Source organism: Boleophthalmus pectinirostris, unplaced genomic scaffold (genome assembly GCF_026225935.1).
Source record: "Boleophthalmus pectinirostris isolate CB_2022bp ecotype Guang Dong unplaced genomic scaffold, ASM2622593v1 HiC_scaffold_15, whole genome shotgun sequence".
NCBI classification, from domain to species: Eukaryota; Metazoa; Chordata; class Actinopteri; order Gobiiformes; family Gobiidae; genus Boleophthalmus; species Boleophthalmus pectinirostris.
In genome coordinates this window covers 286,663-299,469 of record NW_026571070.1, presented here as the reverse complement: position 1 = coordinate 299,469, position 12,807 = coordinate 286,663, and the positions used below count along the sequence as shown (strand labels likewise).

General features: G+C 39.7%; 1 protein-coding gene across 1 annotated transcript in view; it reads left to right on the top strand.

The window, feature by feature from the left end:
* Window positions 1-10,103, top strand: part of LOC110173238 (guanine nucleotide-binding protein G(olf) subunit alpha-like) — an 11,306-nt gene extending 1,203 nt beyond the window's left edge. Inside the window, exons 3-9 of the mRNA XM_055151027.1 lie at window positions 630-684; window positions 824-937; window positions 2,939-3,036; window positions 8,638-8,692; window positions 9,502-9,575; window positions 9,765-9,823; window positions 10,051-10,103. Coding sequence (XP_055007002.1) covers window positions 630-684; window positions 824-937; window positions 2,939-3,036; window positions 8,638-8,692; window positions 9,502-9,575; window positions 9,765-9,823; window positions 10,051-10,088 — 493 coding nt within the window. The 3' untranslated portion in view covers window positions 10,089-10,103. The remainder of the gene's footprint in view (window positions 1-629; window positions 685-823; window positions 938-2,938; window positions 3,037-8,637; window positions 8,693-9,501; window positions 9,576-9,764; window positions 9,824-10,050) is intronic.
* Window positions 10,104-12,807: the final 2,704 nt, after the last annotated feature.

Here is a 12,807-nt window from a genome sequence, read left to right as displayed (position 1 = left end):
TCGGAGGTTCCTGATTTGTTCAGTCGTTTTGTTGCACGAACGACGACGTTGATGTGGAGGTCGGTTTCCCCGAGTCTCACAGGCAGGACATAGGGACATACTTCGTACACTGTGCGAGTCTCACGGGCAGGACATAGGGACATACTTCGTACACTGTGCGAGTCTCACGGGCAGGACATAGGGACATACTTCGTACACTGTGCGAGTCTCACGGGCAGGACATAGGGACATACTTCGTACACTGTGCGAGTCTCACGGGCAGGACATAGGGACATACTTCGTACACTGTGGTTTGCTGTGTTCTTCTGTCGTCAGGACTCAGGGAAACCGACCTCCACCTGGAGAAAGTGAAACAGAACGAACAAACGAGGTTCAGCGTCGGACACATTTCTGAACATGTAAAAATCAAAGTGCCAGAACTAACGGAGTGTTTCTGAACTGGAGCTGCCACACCCGACGTCGACGACACAAACGAGCAAAATAAAGTTTAAACTTTCTCAGGCTCAGGATTTTCCCGACTGTTGCGTTGAAACGATTTACAACAAATGTCGGGAGAACGAAGTCGGATTTATCCACGAACGCGGATCCGGCGGGACACAGACTCAAACTGAGGCTGTGGTTTGTTTCAGGGAGAAGCAGCAGAAGATCCAGGACATCCGCAAGAACGTGAAGGACGCCATCGTGGTGCGTCCCAGGAAATGTCCCGCACTGGGGCTTTAACTCTTCTAATGTGATCAAATGTCATGTAACTGAACCTTTTGCTCTGCTCCCGTCGCACCTGTCTGCTCTCGTCGCACCTGTCTGCTCCCGTCGCACCTGTCAGACCATCATCACGGCCATGAGCTCGCTGGCGCCTCCTGTGGCTCTGGGGAATCCTCAGAATCAGCACAGAGTCGACTACATCAAGAGCATCGCCCCCCCCCCTGTCGACTTCCCCGTGAGCCACGACAGAGGTTCAGAGGTGAGCCACGCCCCCCCGTCCCCCCCCACACACAGAGGTGAGCCACGCCCCCCCACGTGAGCCACGCCCCCCCACACACGTGAGAGCCCCCCCCGTGAGCCACGCCCCCCCCCCGTCGTGAGCCGCGCCCCCCCCACACACAGAGGTGAGCCACGCCCCCCCGTGAGCCACGCCCCCCCCGTGAGCCGCGCCCCCCCCACACACAGAGGTGAGCCACGCCCCCCCCGTGAGCCGCGCCCCCCCACACACAGAGGTGAGCCACGCCCCCCCCCGTGAGCCACGCCCCCCCACACACAGAGGTGAGCCACGCCCCCCCCCGTGAGCCGCGCCCCCCCACACACAGAGGTGAGCCACGCCCCCCCCGTGAGCCACGCCCCCCCCACACACACAGAGGTGAGCCACGCCCCCCGTGAGCCACGCCCCCCACACACACAGAGGTGAGCCACGCCCCCCCACACACACACAGAGGTGAGCCACGCCCCCCCGTGAGCCACGCCCCCCCCACACACACACAGAGGTGAGCCACGCCCCCCCGTGAGCCACGCCCCCCCACACACAGAGGTGAGCCACGCCCCCCCCGTGAGCCACGCCCCCCCACACACAGAGGTGAGCCACGCCCCCCCGTAAGCCACGCCCCCCCACCACACAGAGGTGAGCCACGCCCCCCCCGTGAGCCACGCCCCCCCCCACACACAGAGGTGAGCCACGCCCCCCCGTGAGCCACGCCCCCCCCACACACACAGAGGTGAGCCAGTCGAGTGTCGTGTATTTTGATACTTTTGTACTTTGGTACTTTGAATAAGACCGGTCTGTTCCCTGAGTCTCCTGAGTGCAACAGAACTACAGAGACCATGATGCTTTGCTCTGTTAGCTTAGCGTGCCGTTAGCGGTAATGAGCTCACCTGAGACTCACCTGAGCGGCGGGAGGTCCGCGGGGGCTCGTTAGGGGCTCGTTAGGGGCTCAGGAGGCGCTCTGATTGGTCGACAGGAGACAGGAAGTTCCTCAGACGGTTAAAGACGAAGAAATGTCCCACAGCGCCCCCCGTCTGAGGCCCGAGTACTGCACCTCCTCCTGGGTCCTGGTCTGGTTCTCGGTCTGGTTCTTGGTCTGGCACACTCAGAGGTTGTACTGCAGTACTGTAGTACTGGTGTAGTATTTGAAGTACTTTTGTGTATTTCAGGAGTTCTTCGAGCACTCAGAGGTTGTACTGCAGTACTGTAGTACTGGTGTAGTATTTGAAGTACTTTTGTGTATTTCAGGAGTTCTTCAAGCACTCAGAGGTTGTACTGCAGTACTGTAGTACTGGTGTAGTATTTGAAGTACTTTTGTGTATTTCAGGAGTTCTTCGAGCACTCAGAGGTTGTACTGCAGTACTGTAGTACTGGTGTAGTATTTGAAGTACTTTTGTGTATTTCAGGAGTTCTTCGAGCACTCAGAGGTTGTACTGCAGTACTGTAGTACTGGTGTAGTATTTGAAGTACTTTTGTGTATTTCAGGAGTTCTTCGAGCACTCAGAGGTTGTACTGCAGTACTGTAGTACTGGTGTAGTATTTGAAGTACTTTTGTGTATTTCAGGAGTTCTTCGAGCACACTCAGAGGTTGTACTGCAGTACTGTAGTACTGGTGTAGTATTTGAAGTACTTTTGTGTATTTCAGGAGTTCTTCGAGCACACTCAGAGGTTGTACTGCAGTACTGTAGTACTGGTGTAGTATTTGAAGTACTTTTGTGTATTTCAGGAGTTCTTCGAGCACACTCAGAGGTTGTACTGCAGTACTGTAGTACTGGTGTAGTATTTGAAGTACTTTTGTGTATTTCAGGAGTTCTTCGAGCACTCAGAGGTTGTACTGCAGTACTGTAGTACTGGTGTAGTATTTGAAGTACTTTTGTGTATTTCAGGAGTTCTTCGAGCACTCAGAGGTTGTACTGCAGTACTGTAGTACTGGTGTAGTATTTGAAGTACTTTTGTGTATTTCAGGAGTTCTTCGAGCACACTCAGAGGTTGTGGGAGGATGATGGAGTCAGAGCCTGTTTCGAACGATCCAACGAATATCAACTCATCGACTGTGCACAATAGTAACTATACTACTAATACTACTAATACTACTAATACTACTAATACTACTCATACTACTCATACTACTAATACTACTCATACTACTAATACTACTAATACTACTCATACTACTAATACTACTAATACTACTAATACTACTAATACTACTAATACTACTCATATACTCTACTACATACTACTAATACTACTACTACTATACTACTAATACTACTCATACATACTACTAATACTACTAATACTACTATATACTCATACTACTCATACTACTAATACTACTAATATACTATACTACTAATACTACTCATACTACTAATACTACTACTACTTACTACTACTAATACTACTACTAATATACTACTAATACTACTATATACTACTATACTATACTAATACTACTACTACTATACTAATACTACTATACTACTACTACTATACTACTAATACTACTAATACTACTCATACTACTCATACTACTACTACTAATACTACTAATACTACTACTACTCATACTACTAATACTACTAATACTACTAATACTACTCATACTACTAATACTACTAATACTACTAATACTACTCATACTACTAATACTACTAATACTACTCATACTACTAATACTACTAATACTACTAATACTACTCATACTACTCATACTACTAATACTACTATACTACTAATACTACTCATACTACTCATACTACTAATACTACTAATACTACTCATACTACTAATACTACTAATACTACTAATACTACTAATACTACTCATACTACTCATACTACTACTACTAATACTACTAATACTACTCATACTACTCATACTACTCATACTACTAATACTACTCATACTACTACTACTACTAATATACTACTAATACTACTAATACTACTCATACTACTCTAATATACTACTACTCATACTACTAATACTACTAATACTACTACTCATACTACTACTATACTACTATATACTACTAATACTACATACTAATACTATACTACTAATACTACTCATACTACTCATACTACTCATACTACTACTCTAATATACTACTACTACTCATACTACCTAATACTACTACTACATACTACTATACTACTAATACTACTACTTACTACTACTCATACTACTACATACTACTCATACTACTAATACTACTATATACTACTACTCATACTACTCTACTATACTACTACTAATATACTACTACTACTAATACTACTACTACTACTACTCATACTACTACTATACTACTACTCATACTATACTAATACTACTACTTACTCTACTACTACATACTACTATACTACTACTACTATACTACTACTACTACTACTACTACTATACTACTAATACTACTAATACTACTATATACTAATACTAATACTACTAATACTACTATACTACTACTATCTACTACTACTACTACTCATACTACTAATACTACTAATACTATACTACTAATACTACTAATACTACTATATACTACTACTACTAATACTACTAATACTACTCATACTACTAATACTACTAATACTACTACTACTATACTACTCATACTACTAATACTACTAATACTACTCATACTACTAATACTACTAATACTACTAATACTACTAATACTACTAATACTACTCATATACTACTCATACTACTAATACTACTAATACTACTAATACTACTAATACTACTAATACTACTAATACTACTAATACTACTAATACTACTAATACTACTAATACTACTAATACTACTAATACTACTAATACTACTAATACTACTAACTAATACTACTAATACTACATACTACTAATACTACTAATACTACTCATACTACATACTACTAATATACTACTAATACTACTAATACTACTACTAATACTACTAATACTACTACTAATACTACTAATACTACTAATACTACTAATACTACTAATACTACTACTACTCATACTCATACTACTACTACTATACTATAATACTACTACATACTACTAATACTACTAAACTAATATACTACTAATATACTACTAATATACAACTAATACTACTAATATACTACTAATATACAACTAATATACTACTAATATACTACTACTCATACTACTAATACTACTAATACTACTAATACTACTCATACTACTACTACTAATACTACTACTACTACTACTACTAATATACTACTACTACTCATACTACTCATACTACTACTACTAATACTACTCATACTACTACTACATACTACTCATACTACTAATACTACTATACTACTATATACTACTCATACTACTAATACTACTAATACTACTACTACTCACTACTACTCATACTACTAATACTACTCTAATACTACTACTACTACTACTATATACAATACTACTCATACTACTCATACTACTCATACTACTCATACTACTAATACTACTAATACTACTACTAATACTACTCATACTACTACTACTAATACTAATACTACTAAATACTACTAATACTACTATATACTACTACTACTACTACTAATACTACTACTACTACTAACTACTACTACTAACTACTACTACTACTCATACTACTCATACTATCATACTACTACTAATACTACTAATACTACTAATACTACTAATACTACTCATACTACTAATACTACTCATACTACTAATACTACTAATACTACTAATACTACTAATACTACTAATACTACTAATACTACTAATACTACTACTAATACTACTAATACTACTACTACTACTACTAATACTACTACTACTATACTACTAATACTACTAATACTACTAATACTACTACTACTAATACTACTAATACTACTAATACTAATACTACTAATACTACTAATACTACTACTACTACTACTAATACTACTAATACTACTACTAATACTACTCATACTACTAATACTACTAATACTACTAAACTACTCATACTACATACTACTAATATACTACTAATACTACTAACTACTACTACTACTCTAATACTACTATATACTACTAATACTACTAATACTACTACTACTATACTACTAATACTACATACTATACTACTAATACTACTAATACTACTAATACTACTAAATACTACTATATACTACTAATACTACTAATACTACTACTCATACTACTAATACTACTCATACTACTAATACTACTAATACTACTCATACTACTAATACTACTATATACTACTCTAATATACTACTACTAATACTACTCATACTACTAATACTACTACTACTACTACTCATATACTACTCATACTACTAATACTACTAATACTACTAATACTACTCATACTACTAATACTACTAATACTACTAATACTACTAATACTACTATACTACTCATACTACTAATACTACTAATACTACTAATACTACTCATACTACTCATACTACTAATACTACTAATACTATACTACTACTACTCATACTACTAATACTACTAATACTACTCATACTACTAATACTACTAATACTACTAATACTACTAATACTACTAATACTACTATACTACTACTAATACTACTCATATACTACTAATATACTACTAATACTACTCATACTACTAATACTACTAATACTACTAATACTACTAATACTACTCATACTACTACTACTACTAATACTACTCATACTACTAATACTACTCATACTACTAATACTACTACTAATACTACTAATACTACTACATACTACTAATACTACTAATACTACTACTCATACTACTAATACTACTAATACTACTAATACTACTACTACTACTACTACTAATACTACTAATACTACTCTACTACTACTACTACAATACTACTCATACTACTAATACTACTACTATACTACTCATATACTACTACTACTAATACTACTCATATACTACTACTAATATATACTACTCATATACTACTAATACTACTACTACTACTACTACATACTAATACTCATACTACTAATACTACAATACTACTACTAATACTACTAATACTACTAATACTACTAATACATACTATATACTACTCATACTACTAATACTACTAATACTACTCATACTACATACTACTAATACTACTAACTACTACTCATACTACTACTAATATACTACTACTATACTACTAATACTACTCATATACTACTACTTAATACTACTAATATACTACTACTCATACTACTAATACTACTATACTAATACTACTACTACTACTACTATATACTACTATATACATACTACATACTACTAATACTACATACTACTCATACTACTACATACTACTAATACTACTACTACTACTAATACTACTAATACTACTAATACTACTAATCTACTACATACTACTATATACTACTAATACTACTAATACTACTATATACTACTACTCATACTACTAATACTACTAATACTACTCATACTACTAATACTACTAATACTACATACTACTACATACTACTCATACTACTAATACTACTACTAATATACAATACTACTCATACTACATACTACTAATACTACTCATACTACTACTACTACATACTACTCATACTACTACTACTAATACTACTAATACTACTAATACTACTCATACTACTACTCATACTACTAATACTACATAATTACTACTCATACTACTACTAATACTACTCATACTACTACTACTACTAATACTACTCATACTACTAATACTACTAATACTACTAATACTACTAATACTACTAACTACTACTAATACTACTCATACTACTCATACTACTAATACTACTAATACTACTATACTACTCATACTACTCATACTACTAATACTACTCATACTACTCATACTACTCATACTACTCATACTACTAATACTACTCATACTACTAATACTACTAATACTACTCATACTACTCATACTACTAATACTACTAATACTACTATACTACTCATACTACTCATACTACTATACTACTATACTACATACTTACTAATACTACTAATACTACATACTACTAACTACTAATACTACTAATACTACTACTACTATACTACTCATACTACAATACTACTAATACTACTACTACTCATACTACATACTACTAATACTACTATACTACTACTACTAATACTACTAATACTACTAATACTACTCATACTACTAATACTACTAACTACTACTACTACTACTACTACTAATACTTACTAAATACTACTACTACTATACTCTAATACTACTATACTACTACTATACTACTAACTACTACTACTAATACTACTAATACTACTAATACTACTAATACTACTAATACTACTAATACTACTCTAATACTACTAATACTACTACTACTATACTACTCATACTACTAATACTACTAATACTACTAATACTACTAATACTACTATACTACTAATACTACTAATACTACTCATACTACTAATACTACTCATACTACTAATACTACTAATACTACTCATACTACTCATACTACTAATACTACTAATACTACTCATACTACAAATACTACTACTACTACAAATACTACTCATACTACAAATACTACTACTGCTACTTCACCTGATCCTGTGATAATCCTCTTTTTCTTTTTGTTTTTCTTCCAGTTTCCTCGATCGACTCGACTCCGTCCGAAGAAAAGACTACACCCCCACAGACCAGGTCTGAACCAGGACTAAACCAGGACTAAACCAGGTCTGAACCAGGACTAAACCAGGTCTGAACCAGGACTAAACCAGGACTAAACCAGGTCTAAACCAGGACTAAACCAGGACTAAACCAGGTCTGAACCAGGACTAAACCAGGTCTGAACCAGGACTAAACCAGGACTAAACCAGGTCTAAACCAGGACTAAACCAGGTCTAAACCAGGACTAAACCAGGACTAAACCAGGTCTAAACCAGGACTAAACCAGGACTAAACCAGGACTAAACCAGGTCTAAACCAGGACTAAACCAGGACTAAACCAGGTCTGAACCAGGTCTAAACCAGGACTAAACCAGGTCTGAACCAGGACAAAACCAGGTCTGAACCAGGTCTGAACCAGGACTAAACCAGGTCTAAACCAGGACTAAACCAGGACTAAACCAGGACTAAACCAGGTCTGAACCAGGACTAAACCAGGACTAAACCAGGTCTGAACCAGGACTAAACCAGGTCTAAACCAGGACTAAACCAGGACTAAACCAGGTCTGAACCAGGACTAAACCAGGACTAAACCAGGTCTGAACCAGGACTAAACCAGGACTAAACCAGGTCTGAACCAGGTCTAAACCAGGACTAAACCAGGTCTGAACCAGGACTAAACCAGGTCTAAACCAGGTCTGAACCAGGACTAAACCAGGACTAAACCAGGACTAAACCAGGACTAAACCAGGTCTGAACCAGGTCTGAACCAGGACTAAACCAGGACTAAACCAGGACTAAACCAGGTCTGAACCAGGTCTGAACCAGGTCTTTGTTTGGTCCAGGACTTGTTGCGGTGCAGAGTTCTGACGTCTGGGATCTTTGAGACTCGGTTCCAGGTCGACCGTGTGAACTTCCAGTGAGTCAAGTCCTGCACTAGTACTGCAGTACTCCAGTACTACTGCAGTACTACAGTACTCCTGCAGTACTAAAGTACTGCAGGAGTAGAGGTAGTATATGTAGTTGTAGTAACAGTGGGGCTTGTGTTTGTAGTAGTATTTGTGTAATATTTGTAATTGTACTTGTAGTAATCCTTGTACTTCCTCAGTATGTTTGACGTCGGGGGTCAGAGGGACGAGAGACGGAAATGGATCCAGTGTTTCAACGGTGAGAAAAAAAACAAACATGTGTGACAGGTGCCCTCCTCATGTGTGACAGGTGCCCTCCCCATGTGTGACAGGTGCCCTCCTCATGTGTGACAGGTGCCCTCCCCATGTGTGACAGGTGCCCTCCCCATGTGTGACAGGTGCCCTCCCCATGTGTGACAGGTGCCCTCCTCATGTGTGACAGGTGCCCTCCTCATGTGTGACAGGTGTCCTCCCCATGTGTGACAGGTGCCCTCATGTGTGACAGGTGCCCTCCCCATGTGTGACACAAGCCCTCCTCATGTGTGAAGGTGCCCTCCTCATGTGTGACCAGTGCCCTCCAGGTGTGTGTGTGTCAGGTGTGTGTCAGGTGTGTGTGTGAGGTGTGTGTCAGGTGTGTGTGTGTCAGGTGTGTGTCAGGTTTGTGTGTGTCAGGTGTGTGTGTCAGGTGTGTGTGTGTCAGTTGTATGTGTCAGGTGTATGTGTCAGGTGCATGTGTCAGGTGCATGTGTCAGGTGTATGTGTCATGTGTATGTGTCATGTGTATGCGTCATGTGTGTGTCAGGTGTGTGTGTGTCAGGTTTGTGTGTGTCAGGTGTGTGTGTCAGGTGTGTGTGTGTCAGGTGTATGTGTCAGGTGTGTGTGTGTCAGGTGTATGTGTCAGTTGTATGTGTCAGGTGTGTGTGTCAGGTGTGTGTCATGTATGTGTCAGGTGTATGTGTCAGGTGTATGTGTCAGGTGTGTGTGTCATGTGTGTGTATGTGTCAGGTGTATGTGTCAGGTGTGTGTCAGTGTGTGTGTCAGGTGTATGTGTCAGGTGTATGTGTCAGGTGTGTGTGTCAGGTGTGTGTCAGGTGTGTCAGTGTGTCATGTGTCAGTGTGTGTGTCAGGTGTGTCATGTGTGTCTGTGTGTGTAGGTGTATGTGTCAGGTGTGTGTGTCAGGTGTGTGTCATGTATGTGTCAGGTGTATGTGTCAGGTGTATGTGTCAGGTGTATGTGTCAGGTGTGTGTCAGGTGTATGTGTCAGGTGTGTGTGTCTCAGGTGTATGTGACATGTGTGTGTGTCAGGTGTATGTGTCTATGTGTCGTGTGTGTCATGTGTGTATGTGTCTGTGTGTATGTGTCATGTGTGTGTGTGTATGTGTCTGTGTGTATGTGTCATGTGTGTGTGTGTATGTGTCTGTGTGTATGGGTCATGTGTGTATGTGTCATGTGTGTGTGTGTCTGTGTGTATGTCATGTGTGTGTGTGTCTGTGTGTATGTGTCTGTGTGTGTATGTGTCATGTGTGTGTGTCTGTGTGTATGTGTCTGTGTGTATGTGTCTGTGTGTATGTGTCTGTGTGTATGTGTGTGTCTGTATGTGTGTGTGTGTGTCTGTGTGTATGTGTCTGTGTGTATGTGTGTCATGTGTCTGTGTGTATGTGTCTGTGTGTATGTGTCTGTGTGTGTATGTGTCTGTGTGTGTATGTGTCATGTGTGTATGTGTCATGTGTGTGTGTGTGTGTCTGTTGTGTGTATGTGTCTGTGTGTATGGGTCATGTGTGTATGTGTCATGTGTGTGTGTGTGTCTGTGTGTGTGTCTGTGTGTGTATGTGTCATGTGTGTGTGTCTGTGTGTATGTGTCTGTGTGTATGGTGTCATGTGTGTATGTGTCTGTGTGTGTGTGTGTTGTGTGTGTGTGTCTGTGTGTATGTGTCATGTGTATGTGTGTGTGTCTGTGTGTATGTGTCTGTGTGTATGTGTCATGTGTGTATGTGTCTGTGTGTATGTGTCTGTGTGTATGGGTCATGTGTGTGTATGTGTCATGTGTGTGTGTGTCATGTGTGTATGTGTCTGTGTGTGTATGTGTCTGTGTGTATGTGTCTGTGTGTGTGTGTGTCTGTGTGTATGTGTCATGTGTGTATGTGTCTGTGTGTATGTCTGTGTCTGTGTGTATGTGTCTGTATGTGTATGTGGTGTCATGTGTGTCAGTGTGTATGTGTGTGTGTGTCTGTGTGTGTGTGTGTGTGTGTGTCTGTGTGTGTGTATGTGTCATGTGTGTGTATGTGTCTGTGTGTATGTGTCATGTGTGTCATGTGTGTGTATGTGTCTGTGTGTATGTGTCTGTGTGTATGTGTCATGTGTGTATGTGTCATGTGTGTATGTGTCTGTGTGTATGTGTCTGTGTGTATGTGTGTCATGTGTGTATGTGTCTGTGTGTGTGTGTCATGTGTGATGTGTCTGTGTGTATGTGTCTGTGTGTCTGTGTGTATGTGTCATGTGTGTATGTGTCTGTGTGTATGTGTCTGTGTGTATGTCATGTGTGTGTGTGTGTGTATGTGTCTGTGTGTATGTGTCATGTGTGTATGTGTCTGTGTGTATGTGTCTGTGTATGTGTCATGTGTGTGTGTGTCTGTGTGTGTCATGTGTGTGTGTGTCTGTGTGTATGTGTCATGTGTGTATGTGTCATGTGTGTGTGTGTCTGTGTGTGTATGTGTGTGTCTGTGTGTGTGTCTGTGTGTATGTGTCATGTATGTGTCATGTGTGTATGTGTCATGTGTGTATGTGTCTGTGTGTATGTGTCTGTGTGTATGTGTCATGTGTGTATGTGTCATGTGTGTATGTGTCTGTGTGTATGTGTCTGTGTGTATGTGTCATGTGTGTGTGTGTGTGTGTGTGTCATGTGTGTATGTGTGTGTGTGTGTGTGTGTATGTGTCTGTGTGTGTCATGTGTGTGTGTCATGTGTCTGTGTGTATGTGTCATGTGTGTGTGTGTGTGTGTGTCTGTGTGTATGTGTCTGTGTGTATGTGTCATGTGTGTGTGTGTCCTGTGTGTGTGTGTATGTGTCTGTGTGTATGTGTCTGTGTGTCTGTGTGTATGTGTCATGTGTGTGTGTGTGTGTATGTGTCTGTGTGTATGTGTGTCATGTGTGTATGTGTGTGTGTCTGTGTGTATGTGTGTGTATGTGTCTGTGTGTATGTGTCTGTGTGTATGTGTCTGTGTGTATGTGTCATGTGTGTATGTG